The sequence below is a fragment of the Lepidochelys kempii genome, chromosome 4, assembly GCF_965140265.1.
Source record: "Lepidochelys kempii isolate rLepKem1 chromosome 4, rLepKem1.hap2, whole genome shotgun sequence".
Lineage (NCBI taxonomy): Eukaryota > Metazoa > Chordata > Testudines > Cheloniidae > Lepidochelys > Lepidochelys kempii.
Genome location: NC_133259.1, coordinates 50,586,198 through 50,612,147, shown reverse-complemented (window position 1 = coordinate 50,612,147; position 25,950 = coordinate 50,586,198). Strand labels below are relative to the sequence as shown.

The window sequence follows — 25,950 nt, the reverse complement described above, 5'->3', positions numbered from 1 at the left end:
CTGTGATTTCCCTTTTCTTCTGGACTGAAATTGCTTTTGTATTTGTGGAAAATTAAAAATTTCTTTGAATATTTGAGCACAAAGATTTCTAAGTCTAATAAATATTGAGTTTGTGATTTTAGGTATCTTGAACTAGAAAGAAAAAGTACATGGAACCTCTCCATATAGTTTGTAGAGAAACACAATGACTGAATCTCCTTTCAGTGTAAACCAGGAGTTGAAGACCAGTGTACCTGGGAGAATCAGGCCCAATGAACATGGAATGAATATGCAATGCAATTACTCTTACGAGGAGACCAAACACTCACAAGTGGTGGACAGAAGACCTTGGTCATGCAAGGCCTCAGGTTAGTGCAAAGTCTTAGTAAATGCTGTTCTGTGGAGATGCCCACAATTGTTCCACCCATATCTTGTAAGAGAGAAAGGTCACTGAGAGTTAAGATCTATGCTCATAGCATACAGCAGAAGATCATAAATACCCTGGAAAAAAAATTGCTTCACGCTTGAATGGCTAAATTAGACCTCTGTAGTGTCCAATTAATTAAATGAATGAGAAGTTTCTCATTGCCACTGTTTTAATGACACTAGAACTTACTGTGCACGGAATATTCTGTCAAATTCTGGGGTTCCGGTGACTTCTGGGGGCATGATCTTGTGCTGCTTTCTTGATTTTCCTACAAGCCAGGCAAAATGACCTGCAAGTAAAAGTAATGGATCAAGGATTAAAGAGTCTTTATTTTTTCAGAAAAGCAGCAGGCCCTGTCAATCCTCTACAAATCTCAATTTTTCAAATGGAAATAATCATTCCTCAGGTTTTGCTTTTAAATTTGAATGAAAAGGACCAACACCTCTTGCAGCTCCCCTACCTTCCCCTATAAAAATTCACACGCTAACTTCAAATGTGACCTGAACCTTATTACAAAATCCAACTTCAGTAACTTTACAGTTACGTGCTGAATGCCCCCCAAAGCAAGAGAATTCAGTCACTAAAACGGTCTAGTTTCAGAGTAACAGCCGTGTTAGTCTGTATTCGCAAAAAGAAAAGGAGTACTTGTGGCACCTTAGAGACTAACCAGTTCGTCTCTAAGGTGCCACAAGTACTCCTTTTCTTTTTGTAAAACTGTCTACACACTTAATATTCTGTTCCTCCTCTGGCAAAGCATGATGTTGAGGATGGCTGGCTCCTGCTCCATATGACACCCCAGCATGTGTAGCCCACCTACCTAATAGTGAGAGATCTCTTTAACAGATCTAGGGGGCCCGCCCACTTCCCAGAACCCAATATGAGATCTAGGGAAGCAGGGGTAGGAATGAGTTGAGTCTGGTTCATTGTTGCTAGGCAGATGCACAATTGGCACTAGACATCCAGAAGTTTCTGGAATTGGGTGTGGTAGTTTTGGGAATGCTCAATAGGTTCCCTGCTGCTGGACTCAGACTCCATGAGGGCAAGTAGTCAGGGAAGCTGCTTTACAAAAGACCATGTGCCTAGGGTTGCCAACTTCCTAATTGCAGAAAACCAAACACCTTTGCCCCGCTTCTTCCCTCCCTCCATCCCTCCCCACTCCCTCCACTGCACGCTCTCCCACAGCCTCACTCATTTGCTCATTTTCACTGCTCTGGGGCATGGGGTTGGGGTGTGGGAGGAGTGAGGGCTCCGGCTGGGGGTGCGGGCTCTGGGGATGAGGGGTTTGGGGTGGAGCAGGGGACCCCAGGCTGGGGCAGGGGGTTGGGGAATGGGAGGGGAAGCAAGCTCCAGCTGGGGTGAGACCAGAAAGGGGTTCAGGGTGCAGGAGGGGCCTCTGGGCTGGGGCAGCAGATTGGGGTATGTGTGGGGATGAGGGCTCAGGCTGTGGGTGCAGGCTCTGGGCTGAGCCAGAAATGAGGGGTTCAGAGTGCAGGAAGGGGCACTGGTCTGGGGCAGAGGGTTGGGATATGTACTTAACTGAGTGGTTGGTTAATTAGTTAGCTGACTAGCTGCTTTCAGCAGAGGAGGAGAAAGAGTCCGAGAAAGCAAGAGGAGGAGAGAGAGTCTGAGATAGCAAGTATGAAAAATCGGGATGGGGGTGGCGGGTAAAAGGTGCCTATATAAGAAAGAGGTGCCTATATAAGAAAGAGCCCCAAATATCGGTACTCTCCCTATACAATTGGACATCTGGTCACCCTAGTTGCATGGATTTCAACTGAAGATTTCTACGTGCAGGTGGAGGGAAGATGTTGCTTTTGACTTGGCAGACTCTAACTGAGACTCAGGTGAACTCAATCTAAGCTTTTGGGAACTGTTGAGTTCTTCTCATTGTTTCTGTGGGCACTGACTGTTTAATTTTTCTTTATATTTGTCATAAATATAAAGGGAAGGGTAAACCCCTTTAAAATCCGTCCTGGCCACAGGAAAAATCCTCTCACCTGTAAAGGGTTAAGAAGCTAAAGGTAACCTCGCTGGCACCTGACCAAAATGACCAATGAGGAGACAAGATACTTTCAAAAGCTGGGAGGAGGGAGAGAAACAAAGGGTCTGTGTCTGTCTGTATGCTGCTTTTGCCAGGGATAGAACAGGAATGGAGTCTTAGAACTTTTAGTAAGTAATCTAGCTAGGTATGTGTTAGATTATGATTTCTTTAAATGGCTGAGAAAGGAACTGTGCTAAATAGAATGACTATTCCTGTCTGTGTGTCTTTTTTGTAACTTAAGATTTTGCTTAGAGGGATTCTCTATGTTTTGAATCTAATTACCCTGTAAGGTATCTACCATCCTGATTTTACAGAGGTGATTCCTTTACTTCTATTAAAAGTCTTCTTGTAAGAAAACTGAATGCTTTTTCATTGTTCTCAGATCCAAGGGTTTGGGTCTGTGGTCACCTATGCAAATTGGTGAGGATTTTTACCAAACCTCCCCCAGGAAGTAGGGTGCAAGGGTTGGGAGGATTTTGCGGGGGAAAGACATGTCCAAACTACGTTTCCCAGTAAACCCAGTTAAAGTTTGGTGGTGGCAGTGGAGATCCAGGGTCAAAGGATAAAATTAATTTATACCTTGGGGAAGTTTTAACCTAAGCTGGTGAAAGTAAGCTTAGGAGGTTTTCATGCAGGTCCCCACGTCTGTACCCTAGAGTTCAGAGTGGGGAAGGAACCTTGACAATGTTGAACTGTGAAGATAATATATATGGTTTATGGAGTAGCCATGGTATGTTGTAAAAATTAAGTTATTTTTTTTCCTCTATCATAAGATTTTATAAAGTTGGTACTTAATTCTTAAGTTCACTTCTTTTGTTCTTTTGGACTTGACTGTGAGGAGTTTGACCCTGTATGATCCTTGGTGAAAAACCTCAGTGACTGAATTCTGGGTCTCTAGGTGCTTTTCTGTGGGACTTGTGTTTTTTAGACACTAGAGAAGGGCAATGAAGCCAACTGTAGCCCACCCAAAGGTTACATAAGCACTATGCTAGTGACTTCACACCCACCACCCTAACCCATGTGGAGCCAGCCCTAAGGTCCTGCATTTTTGTGCTGTAGTAGTATTAAATTTTGTAATAATATACAGGTGAGTCGCATCATATGCGCATTTAACTTACGCAAATTCAACTATATGCACTCGGCAAAAAAAAAGAAAAATAACAAGATACCTGTAAATAGCGCGGGCGATTCTGCCAACCATTCCACTTAATGAGCAATGCCCCAGAGTGAGCATGAGATGGGAAACATGAATCTGCTGTTCCCTCAGTCGGTCTCGATTCCCGCATGCCTCTCATAGTCTGAGCATTTCGCCGTGCTGAGTGTGATTCTAGTGTTTAAAGATACTGTACATATTTTTTTGTACAACATGGTCCCCTAAACGCAAGCCAACTACTTCATCTGGTGCTCAACCGAAGAAACAGATCTGTTCCAATGCTGGAGGAAAAACTGGCTGTGTTGGACTTTTTGAGAGATGGTATGTCGGTCTCCAATGTGGCGCGTAAATATGGCCACAACGAATCTAGCATCCGTGCCATCAAGATTCGAGAGAGGAATTCATCAAGCCATGGCATCAAGTTCTCCAATAACTGCTAAGTTGATGAGCCAGGTGCGTGATACGACTTTAGTGAAGACTGAAAAGGCATTAAACTTATGGCTGGAAGACATGAACTGTAAACGTGTGCCTATCAATGGCAACACGTTGCGAGAAAAGGCTCTTAGCCGCTATGCGCTGTTCAAACCTCCCGCCGAAGAGGGACAGCCTTCTGATGAGAAGGAATTCAAAGCCAGACAAGGTTGGCTTAACAGTTTTAGGAACTGCTTCAACCTCAAAAATGTGCAGACTACTGGTGAAGCTCATCTGCCAATGAAGAGGCAGCAAAAGCCTACCCCAAACAATTAAAGAAAATCATAGAAGAAAAGGGCTATCTTCCGGAACAAGTTTTTAATGCTGACAAGACTGGGCTCTTCTTGAAAAATAAAATGCCCAACTGCACTTACACTTGGAAATCAGAAAGACAATCCCCTGGCTTCAAAGCAGCTAAAGACTGTGTGACTGTGTTTTGTGGCAATGTGGCTGGGCATTTAATAAAGCCGGGCTTCCTCTACAGGGCTGCAAATCCCCATGCCCTAAAAGGCAAGAACAAAAATCTCCTGCCTGTGTTCTGACAATCAAGTAAAAAGGCTTGGGTGACGGCAGCATTATTACTGGATTGGTTCCACAAGTGTTTCATTCCAGAGGTCAAGCGGTACCTCGAAGAGAAAGGACTTGACTTTAAACTGTTGCTGATTGTAGACAATGCTCCTGGCCACCCTGCGGCACTCCAGTTTGTGCATAACGATGTTGAAGTCATCTTTCTCCCCCCCCAGTACCACCTCCAACCTCTCAACCAAGGCGTGATTCACCGTTTCACGTACACGAGGCTTACGTTCTCACGGATGCGTAGCGCTATGGATGCTGATCCCAATCTTAATGTGATGGAGTGTTGGAAGTCCTTCAACATTGCCGACTGCATCACTTATATTAAACAGGCAATGGATGCAGTCAAGCCTGAAACAGTCAAAGCATGTTGGCGAAACCTATGGAAAGAACGTGTGAATGATTTTAAGGGTTTCCCAACCACTGATGAAGTGAAACTCATTGTTCAAGTGGCCACGCAAGTGGGTGGTGATGGCTTCGTCAATGTTCTTGAGGAAGAAATTGAAGAATTGAGAGCCATAGAGAAACATTGATTAACGAAGAGTTAGAGGAACTAATAAAATAGTCTACAGAAGGCTAAGATGATGACGATGAACAGGAAGAGCCAGCAGGTTGGAATCTTCATAAATTTGCTGAAGTGTTCCAAGCAGCGAAACACTTGAATGATTTAACTTCTGAATACGATCCCTCTGGAACAAAGCCTCAAAATCACATGTCGTATTACAGATTATTTGAGACCGTATCAAAAAATGTTTGAGAAGCTCAAGAGACAACAGCTACAGTTGCTGATCACCATGTTTTTCAAGGGAAAAACAACCAGCAGCAGATGAGCCTATGCAATCAACTTCTTGAGCTGAACCAGAGCCAACCACTTCGTCTACTACTCGCTCTTATCACCCAAGCTCTCCGTCGCCTCCATCTCCTGGATCGACATCAAGCCCTGACAACTCCCCTGTAATTACCTCCTGTAATTAAAAATACAGTATTGTAAAATTATATTTTGCATATGTATTCTTTATTATATACTGTACATTACTGTATACTTTATATGTTTATACATATTACTGTACAGGGTTGTGTACACAACCCTGTACAGTATACTGTACTTTATGGGCGATTTAAGGGATTTTTCAAGGGTAATTTTGACTATATGCGATTTTTACCTTACGCGCTGACTTTAGAACCTAACCCCCGTGTAAGATGCGACTCCGCTGTATAACCTTTGAGAGAGAAAACGTTACATATTTTGGAAACAACAGCTGGGTACCAAATGTGTTTTGATACATCTGGCAATGGTTAGTATTTTGAGTGTGTACACACATGTATTACACATCCATCCATAGCAATTCATTTTGTACTCCGAGTAAGTGCTGTAATTTTGGGTATGCCTGCACTGCAGTTGGGAGTGTACTTCCCAGTGCAGGGCTACAGATGTGGGCTAGCTCTGCTCCAACTAGCATGCTAAAAATAGCAGCATAGCCAAGCCAGGAGTAACATGGGCTGAGCTCAGGCAGGCCACTGCCTGACTGTTGTTTTTATCACACTAGCTCAAGCAGAGGTTGCATGTGTCTATCTACCCATATCAGGAAGCATGCTCCCAGGTGTCATTCAGACCTACCCTTTATGTGGCCCTGGGGATAGCACATTGAGCTAAGACTCAGACCTGGGTTCTATGCCTGGCTTTGCTAGAGGGTGATCTTGGGCAAGCCACTTCAACTCTCTGTGCCGCAGTGGCCTCAGCTATAAAATGAGTTCTACTCACCTCTTTTGTAAAACACTTTGAGATCTATTGCGGAAGTGCTATACATGAGCTAGGCAGTATTACATAAGAGGTATTATTATTATTATTATTATTTATTATTAATTATTATTATCAATTATTACTACAAATAGACTAAATATCTGCTGTAAATGCAAAAGTCTTAACTAAGGAGCTGTGACCAGTATTTCTATAATCTCCATTCCTCTGTGTGTACCTAAAATCTATTTTCATTGCCACCTTCAGCTCAGAAACGTGAATCTTATTTAAAAAGTTTATCAGATTTTGATGGAGATGGCCAGGTCATACTTGATACAAAATTAAACATGCAGAAAAGCAAATCTGATTTATTTAATAGTGGCCACAGGACAGGACAACGTGGTGTTCTGTAGGAGGCTCTGGTTCAGGAATGACCTGATACTCTCAGTCTGATAATCTTCAAGGTGATTTCAAGTGATTGGAAAAATCCACCACAGACCTTGGTAAATTATTCTGATGGTTAACTATCCTCATTGTTAAAAAATGAGCACCTTATTTCCAGACTGAATTTGTCTAGCTTCAACTTCCAGCCATTGGATTTTGTTATTTGTCCACTAGTCCACAGCCCTCTACAATTTGAAATCTCCTCTCCGTGTAGGTAATTCTAGATAAAGTTAAGATTTTGTCACGGGTATTTTTAGTAAAAGGCACAGGCAATGGATGATAAATCACGGAAGCCAGAGCCCCGGGGCTGAAGCTGAAGCCAAAGAAGTCCATGCACATCTGTTAAAGTCACAGAATCTGGGACCAAATCGTAACCTTAATTATAAACCATGATCAAATCACCCCATAACCTTCTTCTGGATAAACTAACTAGACTGAGCTTCTTGAGTCTCACTGTAAGGCAGGTTTGCCAGACCTTGTACAGGATTCCCCTCTAGAAAGGCCTCTCTGCCTCCATTAATGCGCCTTCATTTACATTGTAGCTGATGACCAAGCTGTGATTCACTACCACAGAATTCTTTTAGAGGGGGAGGGTGGCATTAGAGGAGGCAGAGGAGCATATTTCAGGGTAATTGTGCTCAGGGGGACAAGATGGCCACTTTTTGAAATATTTCGGGGGGGTGGGGAAGGGAATTTTCAAAAGGTCTCCCTCTGGCCCTTCCCTTACCACCCACTCAAAATGCTCTCTTCCTCCTGCTGCTACTTAGAGCCACCAAACCCTACTTGGTTCATGAGCTGCAAGGGCCAATTTGACAGACCACATGTTTCATTGGACCACCATCTGCAGCTAGCAAACCATAGCTGGTTGGTCCCCAGGCTGTACTTTGAGCCGGGGGGCATTATCAGGCTGGGACAGGATTCTCAGCTGATGAAATAAAGGAAGTTGGCCAGCTGAGCAGCCCATCATACCCAAACTGGTTTAGAACAACCTTGGTATGGACTCAGGGAAAAATCTCAGCCTATTTAGGGCGGCTAGCATGGAATTTTGTGCCTCAGCTGGTGCAGTACAGCCAGCTGAAATGTGCTCTAGTACAGACAAGGCCTTAGCTGTAATAAAGTGTACACTTGCCACTGGTGGTTTAACAAGCCTCTAGTTATAGTTGGGTTTAAGAGGCTTAATGAAATCTTACGGGGTGAATTTGGCTCACCATGGGCAAAAATCCAGACTCTTGTGATCGTACTGCACTGACAATGGCCCATTCCTTAATCGGGAAAAGCTTCCACCAAACTCAGTGGGATCTTTGCCTAACTCAGGACGGTGAGATTGGGGTTTATATGCCCCCTGAAAGAAGCGAGTAACTTTATACCTACCCAACTACAATTTTCATAACTTGCTATCTTTTGCAGACAGACAGGAAGTTGCTTTTCCCTTTGAAAACCAGTTGTAACCATTTTTTTTTTACTGGAGAATTTACATCGCTTCTTTCTTAAAAGAGAAGATGCATCTAGATGCTTTGAATTATACAGTAGGTGACATGAGGCCTTAGCTGCGGTGGAACAAGTTACCACATATACTTTTTTCACCAGTTAGAATTTGCATCTTAACTCTTTGAAAGCAAATAGAAATGAAAGCAGTTTTATATACCCTAGTTTAACCCCTTGGATTACAATCCAGCACAAATCCAATCGACTTCAACCACTGGACTCCAGTCACATCTATTAGCTGAGAAGTATGCTTGAGTTGGTCTTTTTCTGATTTCAGCTGGCAGTCACATTTAGCAAGACTGTCTCCTTGCTATGAAAATATAGCACAAAGCTTATGTACAAGGGACAGCACCTCAGATGTCTTATTCCTGGTGCAAAAATCATGCACAGTGTAAAATCAGTCATTTGTATCACAGTCAATGGTGTGTTAAACTATTCTTGATTTGAAAACAAATCAGATGCCTCATAGTAGCACCTGACTGGATGCAGATAAAAGGATATTAGGCACCAAATAAAACACAGGAAAGGGGACACTGTATCTATTCTCTCTACAGAATCATCTCCAAGCAGCCATGACTCAAATTCATTCTACTTCAGTCTGGAGCCCCACTAGTTTTTCTAATGGGTCTGTAAAACCTCCCCTTCTCTCTCCTGCAGCAAGTCTTAAAAACTAATGACAGGTTTCAGAGTAACAGCCGTGTTAGTCTGTATTCGCAAAAAGAAAAGGAGTACTTGTGGCACCTTAGAGACTAACCAATTTATTTGAGCATGAGCTTTCGTGAGCTACAGCTCACTTCATCGGATGCATGCCCGTGGAAACTGTAGCAGACTTTATATATACACAAAGAATATGAAAAAATACCTCCTCCCACCCCACTGTCCAGCTGGTAATAGCTTATCTAAAGTGATCACCAGGTGGGCCATTTCCAGCACAAATCCAGGTTTTCTCACCCTCCACCCCCTCACACACTTCCACTTCCACTTCCTCGTGGCTGGATTTTACTAAAACTAGACAAGCCATTTACAACGCACACTTTGCTTCTCTACAAAAGAAAAAGGACACTAAACTTTCTAAACTACTACATGCTACAAGGGGCCACAGCAATGGTTCCCTCAACCCACCTAGCAATATTGTTAACCTATCCAACTATACTCTCAGCCCAGCAGAAGCAGCTGTTCTATCTCGGGGCCTTTCCTTCTGCCCCTCCACCCCCACGAACATGATACAGTTCTGTGGTGACCTAGAATCCTATTTTCGACGTCTCCGACTCAAGGAATATTTCCAAAATACCTCTGAACAACATACTAATCCACAGAGACCTCCCTACCAACACTACAGAAAGAGGGATTCTAGGTGGACTCCTCCTGAAGGTCGAAACAGCAGACTGGACTTCTACATAGAGTGCTTCCGCCGACGTGCACGGGCTGAAATTGTGGAAAAGCAGCATCACTTGCCCCATAACCTCAGCCGTGCAGAACACAATGCCATCCACAGCCTCAGAAACAACTCTGACATCATAATCAAAAAGGCTGACAAAGGAGGTGCTGTTGTCATCATGAATAGGTCGGAATATGAACAAGAGGCTGCTCGGCAGCTCTCCAACACGAGTTTCTACAAGCCATTACCCTATGATCCCACTGAGAGTTACCAAAAGCAACTACAGCATTTGCTCTAGAAACTTCCTGAAAAAGCACAAGATCAAATCCGCACAGACACACCCCTGGAACCCCGACCTGGGATATTCTATCTACTACCCAAGATCCATAAACCTGGAAATCCTGGGCGCCCCATCATCTCAGGCATTGGCACCCTGACAGCAGGATTGTCTGGCTATGTAGACTCCCTCCTCAGGCCCTACGCTACCAGCACTCCCAGCTACCTTCGAGACATCACTGACTTCCTAAGGAAACTTCAATCCATCGGTGATCTTCCTGATTACACCATCCTGGCCACTATGGATGTAGAAGCCCTCTACACCAACATTCCACACAAAGATGGACTACAAGCCGTCAGGAACACTATCCCCGATAATGTCACGGCTAACCTGGTGGCTGAACTTTGTGACTTTGTGACTTTGTCTATGTGACTATTTCACATTTGGGGACAATGTATACCTTCAGATCAGCGGCACTGCTATGGGTACCCGCATGGCCCCACAGTATGCCAACATTTTTATGGCTGATTTAGAACAACGCTTCCTCAGCTCTCGTCCCCTAAAGCCCCTACTCTACTTGCGCTATATTGATGACATCTTCATCATCTGGACCCATGGAAAAGAAGACCTTGAGGAATTCCACCATGATTTCAACAATTTCCATCCCACCACCAACCTCAGCCTGGTCCAGTCCACACAAGAGATCCACTTCCTGGACACTACAGTGCTAATAAACAATGGTCACATAAACACCACCCTATACCGGAAACCTACTGACCGCTATTCCTACCTGCATGCCTCCAGCTTTCACCCTGACCACACCACACGATCCATCGTCTACAGCCAAGCTCTGCGATACAACCGCATTTGCTCCAACCCCTCAGACAGAGACAAACACCTACAAGATCTCTGTCAAGCTTTCTTACAACTACAATACCCACCTGCAGAAGTAAAGAAACAGATTAATAGAGCCAGAAGAGTTTCCAGAAGTTACCTACTACAGGACAGGCCTAACAAAGAAAATAACAGAACGCCACTAGCCGTCACCTTCAGCCCCCAACTAAAACCCCTCCAATGCATTATTAAGGATCTACAACCTATCCTAAAGGATGACCCAACACTCTCACAAATCTTGGGAGACAGGCCAGTCCTTGCCTACAGACAGCCCCGCAACCTGAAGCAAATACTCACCAACAACCACATACCACACAACAGAACCACTAACCCAGGAACTTATCCTTGCAACAAAGCCCGTTGCCAATTGTGCCCACATACCTATTCAGGGGACACCATCACAGGGCCTAATAACATCAGCCACACTATCAGAGGCTCGTATACCTGCACATCCACCAATGTGATATATGCCATCATGTGCCAGCAATGCCCCTCTGCCATGTACATTGGTCAAACTGGACAGTCTCTACGTAAAAGAATAAATGGACACAAATCAGATGTCAAGAATTATAACATTCATAAACCAGTCGGAGAACACTTCAATCTCTCTGGTCACGCAATCACAGACATGAAGGTCGCTATCTTAAAACAAAAAAACTTCAAATCCAGACTCCAGCGAGAAACTGCTGAATTGGAATTCATTTGCAAATTGGATACTATTAATTTAGGCTTAAATAGAGACTGGGAGTGGCTAAGTCATTATGCAAGGTAGCCTATTTCCTCTTGTTTTTTCCTTTCCTACCCCCCCCCCCAGATGTTCTGGTTTAACTTGGATTTAAACTTGGAGAGTGGTCAGTTTTGAAGGGGTTTTACCAGCAGGAGAGTGAGTTTGTGTGTGTATGGGGGTGGGGGGGATGTGAGAAAACCTGGATTTGTGCTGGAAATGGCCCACCTTAATTATGCACATTATAGGGAGAATGGTCACTTTGGATGAGCTATTACCAGCAGGATAGTGAGTTTGTGTGTCTGGTTTTTGGGAGGGGGGTGAGGGGGTGAGAGAACCTGGATTTGTGCAGGAAATGGCCCAACTTTATTATCATGCACATTGTGTAAAGAGTTGTCACTTTGGATGGGCTATCACCAGCAGGAGAGTGAATCTGTGTGTGGGGGGGTGGAAGGTGAGAAAACCTGGATTTGTGCTGGAAATGGCCCACCTGGTGATCACTTTAGATAAGCTATTACCAGCTGGACAGTGGGGTGGGAGGAGGTATTTTTTCATATTCTCTGTGTATATATGAAGTCTGCTAGAGTTTCCACGGCATGCATCTGATGAAGTGAGCTGTAGCTCACGAAAGCTCATGCTCAAATAAATTGGTTAGTCTCTAAGGTGCCACAAGTACTACTTTTCTTCTTAAAAACTAAGACATTGCTGGAAACCCACTTGGTGCAATGTTTCTGCTTGCTCATTCCATCACAGACCACTTCTTGCTTGGCTTAATCCGTGGCCCAGCCTGGTTCCTTGAATACCCATGTGATTCTGGGAGGCTGAAAGTTTGTCCTACCACGCCTCTAGCCGTTGTAAGGTGAAGCATAGCTTCCAGCGCTGCTGCAGAGGGGTCTTATTGCCTAGTTGTTCACTCCCAGCACAGAACTGTACATGTAATGGAATAAATGGGAGTGCAGACAAGCCACTAGATGTTTAATAGCTAGGTGTCTTGTGCTGACAGCTGTCAAACATTTGGACAAAGGGCTGCTCCCACTACCAGAACTGGTTGTAACAGGTTCTTACACTGCCACTTTAACAGAATACACGGAAGAGCAGAGGCTTGGGCAGGGCTGGATTTTCTGATTAACCTCACCGACTCTGGGTGGGTCTTTATTATAAAGTTCAGTTGACCTAACCACACCCTCGGTGCTGTGACAAATCACCCTGATTGATCAGATGATACAGTTAAACTGATCTAAGTACCCCTGTATAGACACCACTAGGTCAACATGATTCTTCTGCCAACCTAATTATCGCTTGTTGAAGGGAGGGATTTACTCCCTTCTGTTACTGTCGCGGCTCCAAGACAGTGTTATAGCAGCTCACCTGCAGTGCTGCAACTGTGTCACTGTGGCATTTCTAGTGTCGATGTAGCCCCTGTGTTTTAGAGTTTTCAGAATGTATTCACTTTTTCGGCAGCGGCTCTTTGCCCTTCCTTGTCACATTTCTTCCTGTTTTCACTTTAAACAGTGTAAAGCACAGCAGCCCTTGCAGCAGGATGAACTTTCATGGAAGCTCATGGTAAATACTGTCGCAGGAGATAAACGCTGTGCTAAGAGCCACATAGGTTGTTCGGGAGAGCCCCATCTGGCACACGCAACTCAAGAATGAAAGCAGTGTTGCCAACTTCAAACATTCAAAAATCATGAGCCAGGCCCCCCTCAAGTCATGAGATTTTTAAAAATAATAATTGTTGGGTTCTTTTTATTTGGCTTCTGGTTATTTAATCTTGAGGGTTCACATTTTTAAGCTTTTCTCCCCAAATTAGAAACTTTTTTTGTAATGAATGACATGACCCAGGAACTGGGGCTTTAAGAAAACACCAAATATAAAGAGTTGGCATTGCTGCAGACAAAGCAGTCAGCTTACAAGTACTGACAAAGCCGTAAACTTGAACCTCTGCTCCTTATCTCAGGCTTAGTCCTCCTTCAACCCATACAGCATATATATCCTATGGCTTGCTGTAGACACAACCATATTATCTGAAGGAAAACAATTGCTAGTGTTGAAAATGCTGTCACTGTACCATATCTAATCACACTATTGTCGTTCTTCTTTCTCCCGTTCCATTTATCTACTATAGCTGTAGTTTGCAAAGTGGTGGGAAAGCCACATACTGTATGTGAATCTAAGAAGTATTTCCACAGTGGATAAAATAAATCTATATATTTAGGAACCCCTGATGAGAGGATATTATGAAACATCCACATGCTGCAAGTGCCTTCTTTGTAACTTAATAGGTTTTGTCCTTTTTCCTTTCTGATATTAGATACTTTGCCATCTGCTTGAGGGGACAGTTTTTAAAAGAGCTTTTGGCTCAAGGCTTCAAGAATGTGATTTTAGGAGTTGGTAGTTTGAGGATTCAAGCTGTGTAAGTGTCTAAAAAACCCGAAGCCAGCGCAGAACATGGCAGAAGGATGAGTCTGCATCAGCTTACAAACTCTCTAGCAACAGTTTAACAATCCCAAAAATCTACAAACAAAACATAAAAGGGAAAAATTGTAAACCCCCCCCCCACTCCCTAGCAAGGTAATCTGTCTCCCTGTACCACATCCTCTTCAGAGGACAGAGAAGGGGTACCTAATGCTCCAGTTGGTGACAACTTTTTTTATGAATTCTCAGACACTCAAGTGACAAGAAAACTAGCTTAGTATAAAATATCTCCAGTGTTCTAGGATCCATGGAAACTATCCCTCAGCCCCAGCCAGAAAACCCCACAGGCCTTACTTTGCTGGCAGGCTGAAAGAAGGGATACTGCAGCAAGCAAAATTAAATCACCAGCCATGTTTCCAGCAGCTTCCGTCTCTCTGTGCAGCCAGGGCACTGTGTCAGAGTGTGTGTGTGAGAGCTACAGATAAAGAAGCAGGTTGGGGGCAGGGAGTGAAAATGCTTTTCAAAGACACGCCTTAGGAAGAAAACAAGGCAACTTTTATTTTTCCCTTTTTAAATGAGCAGTGGCTGCTTAGCCAGTTCTTGTTTCCTTGACCTGAAAATTGTTTTCATACTTGAATAGTCAGGTGGTGCTCTACTAACAAGAGCTGCATTTAGGAGTGAGCTTATTTACATCAAGTAACCAAGAAGTGGAGCTGCGTGAAAAATGCTGAATCCTTGAAAATTGTCCACCGGCTTCTCCTAGAAATCTGTGAAGTACCCAGAGCAAAAACAACCTCTCTAGGAAGTGGGGGACTTGTGGGGAGGGAGGGCATTGTAACAGCCGTAGGATTCTTTTCTGGCTCTTGCTGAGCAACGCAGCTAAATGCAGACTAATTGGGCAGGCTGGTCTCCACCTAAAAATTAGATTGACCTGGCTTGTGGCTTAGGGGTGTGAAAAATGTAGTGCCCTGTGTGAGGCTCAGGTACTTAGGTTGACCTCTTCCTCGCTGTTGGAGCAGCTAGGTTGAAGGACGAATTCGTGGAGTGGGGATTAACTATATTGAAGGAAAAACCCTTTCTGGGGATGTAGGAAGCATCTACACTACAACGGCACAGCTGTAGCTGTGTTGTTCTAGCCACAACAGTGTAGGCATGGTCTAAGGGATGACATGATAACTGCCTCTGGTTGTCTGTAGGAGTAAACACTAAGGGAGAGGAATTGTTTAGGAGTAAAAATAACAATAATGGAATTCTATTAAAGGGAATTTTGAGGCAGAATATCAGGGGGAAATTTCTAATGATATGATCTGAGGTAAGTCCACTAAATTGTGGCTGTCCCGTTGCTTAAGACTAGACAAAACTGGGAAACGTACATCAGAGAGCAGTCTTCAGTTGGCAAGGAATGGACTAGATGAAATAATAGCTCCTTCTCACTAATTTCTTTTAGCCTTAATGGGGATTAAGCTCCCTAAAACAACTAGGGCAAATCGTTTCAATATTTGCCTGGGCACTGGGGTTTCCCTCCCCTCCTCAATGTATTTTTTCCTCCGGTAAACCAAGATTCCTCCTTTAAAGGGAGGAGGTTCTAGCTGAGGACAAAAATAAAATAATGTTAATGTTAAATCAAATATTTGATTTTAAAGTGGTTACATTTTGAAATCCTGCAACTTTATTTCAGGGGGATGTTCTTTCAGAAGAATGGCTCAGTGGATAAGCACTAAGCACATGAGCTGGATGGTTCTGTTAAGCAAATCCGCAATGAAATAGTTACTAATGTTTACATTTGTAGGATTAGATGGGTACATAAAGGGTTAAATTAGCATAGCTTCTTAAAGGAAAATGTTTTGTTATTTAAGGGAAATAAAGGTGTTTTAGCAGCCATGGGAAAGGCTTTGAAAATATAGGTAACCATGCAATTGGCAAGATAAATTGTAAAAATGCCACAAGTACTCCTTTTCTTTGAGCTCAAAATGTGGTTGATAATAATTAGGACCCTTTTCTTACGACTGGTTCTACCTAGCTTGAACAAGAAAGGAGGATTGTGATGCCCCAACATACCAACATTATCTTGGAGAAAGATCAAATTGCCATATTTTGTTTTAGCCAAGACCAGGAAAGGGATCAACCCTAACCTGGCCAAAACCTGGGTTTAGCTAAGATTGTAACTCATTATGACATCACTTATTTGTTAGTGTATACGGCTTGTGAGGGGTATTATCAGAACTTATCTGGTCATACTGGCGCAAGCCAGGAGGAGAGGGTTATCCCTGGAACTGATCCTTTTGTTGAATCATATTAAAGAAGTTCTGTATTAAAATCACAAATGACTTTGATTCCCCATAGTTTTAAATTCCAGGGTATTACTAATTAAGAGGTCTCTTTGGTTTTTGGTACTGTTTCTGTCCCTCTATGTGTGAAACTTGCAAGCTGCTAATTGTGTTAGTACATTCTAAGACAGAGTCTGTTCTCAAAGCAATTCACACAGAGAGAGACTCAAAGCAATACTCTGTAACAACAGAAACAGCACCCAGAGACTCCCCGCCCTTTTGTTGTATTAACAATTGTGATTAAAATAGAGATAGAGGATGTATGTGGATGGATGCTTGGTGTGGATAATAACTGAATGATCTGGGAGGTGCCAGCCTAAGAATCCAGTGTCCATCGGCTGAAGAAGGCGTCAAGTGGAAATAACCAGAGGACCCCCGGAGGGCAGACTGGAATCCACCCAACAGCCTCAAGAATGGGAGAACCAAAGAACAAGATAACATCTAGCAGCACGGAGCCGTCAGGAATGTGCTATCTGCTGATTGATTCAGCAACAGCATGATGAAGCAATTCCCATAGACTGGCATAGGAAGAAATTCCTATAAAAATGGACTCTAGAAAGTGAGAACTTTGGGGTCTGATTCTGCAAACCAACTTCCAGGAGCATCAGATGAGCATCTGACAAGGCCCTGCTCCCTCCTCATGTCCAGGCCACCTGGCCAGTGGCTTGGCATGAGCAACTCTAAGGCTGGTAACTATGATAACAACCTTGCAGAACCTGTGTGTGTGTGTGTGTGTATGAATGAATGTGTGAATAAATATGAGATTGAATGGAATGTTATAACTATAACTAACTGCTTACTATGATTCTTTCTATATTCACAATAAATGTGGTATTTTGCCTTTTCCCCTTTAATAAGATCCTGCTGGTTTTTATTTTATTGGTATAACACTTTCATGAGAATGCTTATGAATGTGTGTTACTATGTGGATGTAATTGCTTATTATTTAGGCTTTTAGACATGTTTAGTGCAATGTACAAATACCATTTGGCCTTTAGATTTAATAAAGGAATTTGATTGAATTTGGGCCATGATAATAGCTTGCATAACCAATGATGTCAATAAACTTCCAACAATGTTAAATTGGCATTATTAATTATAGTTATTACTGTTGGACTTGCTTCATGGCAGCACAGCTCCATTGTGTTCCCAGAGGCTTGTTCAGTAGGGTTCAGAGTTAACATCCTATTAAGATGGGGGAATTCACTCATCTGTTAGAGCTGCTGTTTGAGGTTGTCTGGCTACTGTTAAGTACTGATGTATTGGGCCTTATCTGGAAGGTTTTCTTTATAACCAGAAGGGCTAGAAACTTCAGCTGATGTAAGTTCAGTGTACAGTAATTCCATTTGACTTTAAAAATTAAAACAATTATGGGGTAAAAAGGCAAGGATAAAATGTATGGGGGATCTGAAATCCATGGACTGTGTAAATTCCCCACACTGAGCCTGATCCACAGCCCATTTAAGTCAGTGGCTGTCCTTCTCTTGACTTCATTGGACTTTGAACCATGCCCATAGATTTCTATTTTCCTTTCCCATAACTCATAATTACGTGTTTGAACTGGATTTACTCTTACTACCACCTGAACTGGGAATGGGAAGCTGAATCGTATGCAAAGCCAAGCTCTTAGGCTGGGTCTATTCTTGGCTATACATTTACTAAATGTCAAAGCTTCTGTGTCTGTTTTCCCCTTAGTGTGCATGGTGTGGAATTTGTTTTTGCTACTTGCACATATTCTTGTGTATGTTGCAACAGTTCATAAAAATATTAGACAATTCCCACTTCTATCTGTATGACTGTACCTTTCACTCTGGTATTGCTAACCAGTGAGTGAAGAAGGGTTTAAAATCCTGCTCCTGGGGCAAAGCAGGTGTCTTGTCACATAGCTGTCTGGGGTGATATGAATGGTTTGTTTAAAGATTGGCTGGAACCAACCCATAGCAATGGAAGACCCTGCATACTGGAATGGAATGGAATGGAAACATCAAGGACTGAACAATTAATACATCCATGGCAGGCTTCCAGCAAGCAAGACGTGTGAACTTAACATGGTTTTACAGCCAGAGAACAATGGATGGAGGAGGTGGTGATTAGGAATTGTGTCAAAGTATGTCTACACTGAAACAGAACACCAGTGGTAGGCCTAGTCAGCTGATTCATGAGCAGGGGTCAGGCTTCAGGGTTGTAAAATTGCCGTGTAGACGTTTGGGCTCAGGCTGGGAAGCCAAGTCAGCTGACCTGGGCCAGCCACAGCTGTTCTTTTACAGTGTGTACGTACACACACACACACACACACACAGTGTGGCACAGGTCTCTTACCTGAAGCTAAGACAAAAAGAACAAAGTGAGACAGAGAAAGGAAACCAAGATGGTTCGTCCAGCCACATGGCTCATGGGAGCTCTCATTTTAGCCAACATGGACTACGTCTTAACCTTTGCTTCTCTCATCTAAGGACTTCCCGATCCAATATTCCAGTTATCTGAAGAAGAGTTCTGTGTGGCTCAGAAGCTTCTCTCTCTCAACAGTAGAAGTAGGTCCAATAAAAGATCTTACCTCACACACCTTGTGTGTCTAATAAACCCTACTCTTTTTGGAAAAGGTGGCATGGAATTGCTGCATATACCTGTGGGAGTGCATTGATAAGTTTCTGAACAGGAATCTATCTCAGTAGGACTCACTGGGCAAAGTGCACAATGAAAAATGAGTGCAGGAGCCCAAGGCTCAGTCTAGGAGGTGTTGGAGGCTACCCTTGTAGCAGTGACCCTGAGGGAGTCTAGCACACTGAGGGGATTCTCCCAAGGGACTGCTTAAAGGCTGGGCATGGCACAGATCCTGTGGATCTGACATTGGTTTCTCTCCGCCACATTAAATACACGATCCAGTTAGTTCCAGAGTCAAAAAGCAAGAATAGAAATCTTGTACAGTGAAATGTGCTGTGATGTTTTTGGTCTATTGTAGCTGATTACTGCTGGGGGAATTCTGTGCCAAAAAATTAAAAGTTCTGTGTGCAATATTTTAAAATTCTGCATATTTTTTTTTCAAAATAGCACAATATAACATGCCAGTTTAAATAGGTATTTTGAAATAAATTACCAACATAATTTAATCAGCAAGTATGTCTGTAACAATACATATTTAAAAAAATAATCAGGAAATATATATTTTGTTTTTTGGTGGGAATCAGGGGTAATGCAGGAGCTGACAGAAGGAGCCTGCGACAGTACTGGGTAAGTTGTTGGGTGTGGGTAGGAGAAGTATGGAACAGTGTTGGGGGTTTTGGGGTTTTTTTTGGGGGGGGTTGTTAAGGAGTTGCGGGGGCTGACCCCAGCCTCCGTCAGGCACATCTGCACACCCCCTGTCCCTGCCTGTCCCTGCACCCTCCTACCCCATCCATGTCTATCCCTGCACTGCCTTGTCCCCTCCCCATGTGGCCCTGCAGCCCCCCTCCCATTCAGGCCCTGGCCCAATGCTGTCACCCCATTAGCCCTTTGGAATCCCAGTCTCTGACCCCCTCCCACAGCAGCCCCCTGTGCCCCGCTCTGTCTGTCGTGTGCCTGCTCACCTGGCCCTGCTGTGAAGAATGCAGCCTCTTCCCCTTCCCTCTGTCTGCTGGCTGTCCTCTCTTCTGGTGCCACAGCAACCCCTTGTGGGTGAAAGGTGTAACTGCAGCACCTTGCCAGCAGAATCTCTATTCGGTGGAGAAAAAAAAACAAACCTGCAGTGGGACATGAATTCTGCATATGCACAGTGGTGCAGAATTTTCTCAGGAGTAGCTGATGTATCAAAGGCCATAAAGAAGCATATCAATTTGTCTTCTCTTCCAGACATTTGCAGCAGTGTTCAAACAATAACTGAGGAAGCTTTTTTTTTAAAGGCATTGGAAATGCACTACGCTGAGAAACATGCATTTTACACTAGCTTAGCAGTTTTAGATATTCTATGGAAATAATACATAGCTCTTATACAGCAATTTTCATCTAGAGATTGCAAAGCACTTTACAAGGGAAGGCAGGTATTACTATCCCCAATTTACAGATGGGGAAACTGAGGCACGGATCAGTCAAGTGACTTGACAAGCTCAGCCAGCAGGTCAGTATCAGAATGAGGAATGGAATCCACAGTTCATGATGCCCAGTTCAGTCCACTGTGCATTGGAGCAGTGATTTATCACAAACTAATTATTCTTTTATGCTTTTTCCCTTCTCACTCCATCCCCTGCATCTCCCTACGTGATTCTTACTGAAGAGATTCTGTCGGTTTCATCTATATAGAAATTCCCTGCTGACCCCACTGAGAAGGCAAATCCCAGCAGGGTACTGAACTCCTGCCATAAGAGAGCAGATGGTTGGTGTAATGAAGCCAAAAGCATTTTAAGTATAACCCATGTAGGATCAAGTAATCTGTTTTAGTGGTGTTATACTGTCAAAGCTGTTAGGTTTTGCCTCTAGAAAAGCAGAAAAGAGTTGAGCTTTGGATAAGGCCATTTCTAAAATGTACTGGGAGGGTATAAATGTCCTAAAAGCCCAATAATAGCTGAAACAGTGCAGCTGCTATTAAAGAAAATCTCTTCTTGTAGTCCAGTGTTTTGGACTGTACACTAATAAGTTCTGGAGACAATGGATTATCTTATTCTTATAGTGATATATATATTAGACAATCAGATTTGTTTTGGTTTTTTTCCATGGAGTTCTTTATGTTTTGTTCCTTAAGGCTGGAATACCGATTTTGTTTGTATGGCTACTTCTTACTCTGCACTTGAGCAAAGTAAATATTAATATTAGTAATAATTTTTTATTTAATAACTGAGCATTAAGGAACTGGTTTGACTGTGAATGCCCTCACTTATTGCTGGCCCAAGATCCCTCTAGTCTGTTGAATTTAACAATTAGAAGCCTGATTAAATTTAGTTCTAATTTATACAGGAGATAAAAATGTGTTCCTGTGTTTAAACATGGTTTTGATAATGTTTCTGTTAACATAGTTGTCAGTGCAACAATATGACCATTTTAAAAACAAAGGACAATTTTTGCCCTGCTTGACATTCCTTAGAGCCTAAGGGTATGTCTACACTACGAAATTAGGTCGAATTTATAGAAGTCGGTTTTTTTGAAATCAGTTTTATATATTCGAGTGTGTGTCCCCCCACAGAAAATGCTCTAAGTGCATTAAGTGCATTAACTCGGCGGAGCGCTTCCACAGTACCGAGGCAAGCGTCGACTTCCGGAGCGTTGCACTGTGGGTAGCTATCCCACAGTTCCCGCAGTCTCCGCTGCCCATTGGAATTCTGGGTTGATATCCCAATGCCTGATGGGGCTAAAACATTGTCGCGGGTGGTTCTGGGTACATATCGTCAGGACCCCGTTCCCACCCTCCCTCCCCCCGTGAAAGCAAGGGCAGACAATCATTTCGCGCCTTTTTTCCTGAGTTACCTGTGCAGACGCCATACCACGGCAAGCATGGAGCCCGCTCAGGTAACCGTCACCCTATGTCTCCTGGATGCTGGCAGACGTGGTACGGCATTGCTACACAGTAGCAGCAACCCCTTGCCTTGTGGCAGCAGACGGTGCAATACAATTGGTAGTCGTCCTCGTCGTGTCCGAGGTGCTCCTGGCCACGTTGGCTGGGAGCGCCTGGGCAGACATGGGCGCAGGGACTAAATTTGGAGTGACTTGACCAGGTCATTCTCTTTAGTCCTGCAGTCCTATTGAACCGTCTTATGGTGAGCGGGCAGGCGATACGGACTGCTAGCAGTCGTACTGTACCATCTTCTGCCAGGCAGGCAAGAGATGAGGATTGCTAGCAGTCGTATTGTACCATCTTATGCCAGGCAGGCAAGAGATGAAGATGGCTAGCAGTCGTACTGTACCATCTTCTGCCAAGCAGCCATGAGATGTGGATGGCATGCAGTCCTTCTGCACCGTCTGCTGCCAGCCAAAGATGTAAAGGATAGATGGAGTGGGTCAGAACAAGAAATAGACCAGATTTGTTTTGTACTCATTTTCCTCCTCCCCTGTCTAGATCACACTGCAGTCAGTCACAGAGAAGGCGCAGCGAGGTTAATCTAGCCATGTATCAATCAGAGGCCAGGCTAACCTCCTTGTTCCAATAACAACGATAACTTTGGTGCACCATTTCTTATTGGAACCCTCCGTGCAGTCCTGCCTGAAATACTCCTTGATGTACAGGCACACCCTTTGTTGATTTTAGCTCCCTGAAGCCAACCCTGTAAGCCGTGTCGTCAGTCGCCCCTCCCTCCGTCAGAGCAACGGCAGACAATCGTTCCGCGCCTTTTTTCTGTGCGGACGCCATACCAAGGCAAGCATGGAGGCCGCTGAGCTCATTTTGGCAATTAGGAGCACATCAACCACCACACGCATTATCCAGCAGTATATGCAGCACCAGAACATGGCAACGCGATACCGGGCGAGGAGGCGACGTCAGCGCGGTCCCGTGAGTGATCAGGACATGGACACAGATTTCTCTGAAAGCATGGGCCCTGCCAATGCATGCATCATGGTGCTAATGGGGCAGGTTCATGCTGTGGAACGCCGATTCTGGGCTCAGAAAACAAGCACAGACTGGTGGGACCGCATAGTGTTGCAGGTCTGGGACGATTCCCAGTGGCTGCGAAACTTTCGCATGCGTAAGGGCACTTTCATGGAACTTTGTGACTTGCTTTCCCCTGCCCTGAAGCGCATGAATACCAGGATGAGAGCAGCCCTCACAGTTGAGAAGCGAGTGGCGATAGCCCTGTGGAAGCTTGCAACGCCAGACAGCTACCGGTCAGTTGGGAATCAATTTGGAGTGGGCAAATCTACTGTGGGGGCTGCTGTTATGCAAGTAGCTCACGCAATCAAAGATCTGCTGATATCAAGGGTAGTGACCCTGGGAAATGTGCAGGTCATAGTGGATGGCTTTGCTACAATGGGATTCCCTAACTGTGGTGGGGCTATAGACGGAACCCATATCCCTATCTTGGCACCGGAGCACCAAGCCGCCGAGTACATAAACCGCAAGGGGTACTTTTCGATAGTGCTGCAAGCTCTGGTGGATCACAAGGGATGTTTCACCAACATCAACGTGGGATGGCCGGGAAAGGTGCATGACGCTCGCATCTTCAGGAACTCTGGTCTGTTTCAAAAGCTGCAGGAAGGGACTTTCTTCCCAGACCAGAAAATAACTGTTGGGGATGTTGAAATGCCTATATGTATCCTTGGGGACCCAGCCTACCCCTTAATGCCATGGCTCATGAAGCCGTACACAGGCAGCCTGGACAGTAGTCAGGAGCTGTTCAACTACAGGCTGAGCAAGTGCAGAATGGTGGTAGAATGTGCATTTGGACGTTTAAAGGCGCGCTGGCGCAGTTTACTGACTCGCTTAGACCTCAGCGAAACCAATATTCCCACTGTTATTACTGCTTGCTGTGTGCTCCACAATATCTGTGAGAGTAAGGGGGAGACGTTTATGGCGGGGTGGGAGGCTGAGGCAAATCGCCTAGCTGCTGGTTACGCGCAGCCAGACACCAGGGCGGTTAGAAGAGCACAGGAGGGCGCGGTACGCATCAGAGAAGCTTTGAAAACCAGTTTCATGACTGGCCAGGCTACGCTGTGAAAGTTCTGTTTGTTTCTCCTTGATGAAACCCCCCGCCCCTTGGTTCACTCTACTTCCCTGTAAGCTAACCACCCTCCCCTCCTCCCTTTAATCACCGCTTGCAGAGGCAATAAAGTCATTGCTGCTTCACAGTCATGCATTCGTTATTCATTCATCACACAAATAGGGAGATGACTACCAAGGTATCCCAGGAGGGGTGGTGGAGGAGGGAAGGAAAATGCCACACAGCACTTTAAGCACAGCACTTTAAAAGTTTACAACTTTAAAATTTATTGAATGACAGCCTTCTTTTTTTTGGGCAATCCTCTGTGGTGGAGTGGCTGGTTGGCCGGAGGCCCCCCCACCGCGTTCTTGGGCGTCTGGGTGTGGAGGCTATGGAACTTGGGGAGGAGGGCGGTTGGTTACAGAGGGGCAGCAGTGGCAGTCTGTGCTCCAGCTGCCTTTGCTGCAGCTCAACCATACACTGGAGCATTCTGGTTTGGTCCTGCAGCAGCCTCAGCATTGAATCCTGCCTCCTCTCATCACGCTGCCGCCACATTTGAGCTTCAGCCCTGTCTTCAGCCCGCCACTTACTCTCTTCAGCCCGCCACTTACTCTCTTCAGCCCTCCACCTCTCCTCCCAGTCATTTTGTGCTTTCCTGCACTCTGACATTATTTGCCTCCACGCATTCGTCTGTGCTCTGTCAGTGTGGGAGGACAGCATGAGCTCGGAGAACATTTCATCGTGAGTGCGTTTTTTTTTCTTTCTAAGCTTCACTAGCCTCTGGGAAGGAGAAGATCCTGTGATCATTGAAACACATGCAGCTGGTGGAGAAAAAAAAAGGGACAGCGGTATTTAAAAAGACACATTTTATAAAACAGTCGCTACACTCTTTCAGGGTAAACCTTGCTGTTAACATTACATACATAGCACATGTGCTTTCGTTACAAGGTCGCATTTTGCCTCCTCCCACCGCGTGACTACCCCCTCAACCTTCCCCCCTCCCTGTGGCTAACAGCGGCGAACATTTCTGTTCAGCCACAGGCAAACAGCCCAGCAGGAATGGGCTATACTGAGTGTCCCTGAAGAAAAGCACCCTATTTCAACCAGGTGACCATGAATTATATCTCACTCTCCTGAGGATAACACAGAGAGATAAAGAACGGATTTTGGTTGAATGCCAGCAAACATACACTGCAATGCTTTGTTCTACAGTGATTCCCGAGTATGTGTTACTGGCCTGGAGTGATAAAGTGTCCTACCATGAAGGACGAAATAAGGCTGCCCTCCCCAGAAACCTTTTGCAAAGGCTTTAGGACTACATCTAGGAGAACCGCAAATGCCAGGGCAAAGTAATCCTTTCACATGCTTGCTTTTAAACCATGTATAGCATTTTAAAAGGTACACTCACCAGAGGTCCCTTCTCCGCCTGCTGGGTCCAGGAGGCAGCCTTGGGTGGGTTCGGGGGGTACTGGCTCCAGGTCTAGGGTAAGAAACAGTTCCTGGCTGTCGGGAAAACCGGTTTCTCCGCTTGCTTGCTGTGAGCTATCTACAACCTCCTCCTCCTCCTCATCTTCTTCGTCCCCAAAACCTGCTTCCGTATTGCCTCCATCTGCATTGAAGGAGTCAAACAACACGGCTGGGGTAGTGGTGGCTGAACCCCCTAAAATGGCATGCAGCTCATCATAGAAGCGGCATGTTTGGGGCTCTGACCCAGAGCGGCTGTTCGCCTTCTGGTTTTCTGGTAGGCTTGCCTCAGCTCCTTCAGTTTCACGCGGCACTGCTTCGGGTCCCTGTTATGGCCTCTGTCCTTCATGCCCTGGGAGATTTTGACAAAGGTTTTGGCATTTCGAAAACTGGAACGGAGTTCTGATAGCACGGATTCCTCTCCCCAAACAGCGATCAGATCCCTTACCTCCCGTTCGGTCCATGCTGGAGCTCTTTTGCGATTCTGGGACTCCATCATGGTCACCTGTGCTGATGAGCTCTGCATGGTCACCTGCAGCTTGCCACGCTGGCCAAACAGGAAATG

The 25,950-nt window shown here is 44.6% G+C and overlaps 1 protein-coding gene across 3 annotated transcripts in view; it reads right to left on the bottom strand.

Annotated features, from left to right (window-relative positions):
• Window positions 1–25,950, bottom strand: part of MGST2 (microsomal glutathione S-transferase 2) — an 80,130-nt gene that overhangs the window by 22,233 nt on the left and 31,947 nt on the right. For 2 of the 3 annotated variants that reach the window (XM_073341175.1, XM_073341176.1), the window contains exons 2-3: window positions 19,890–20,015; window positions 596–695 (exon numbers count right to left, since the gene is read on the bottom strand). In XM_073341175.1, coding sequence (XP_073197276.1) covers window positions 596–695; window positions 19,890–20,015 — 226 coding nt within the window. Of the gene's footprint in view, window positions 1–595; window positions 696–14,353; window positions 14,462–19,889; window positions 20,016–25,950 lie in introns of those variants that run through there. The other variant, XM_073341177.1, reaches the window with a different exon arrangement.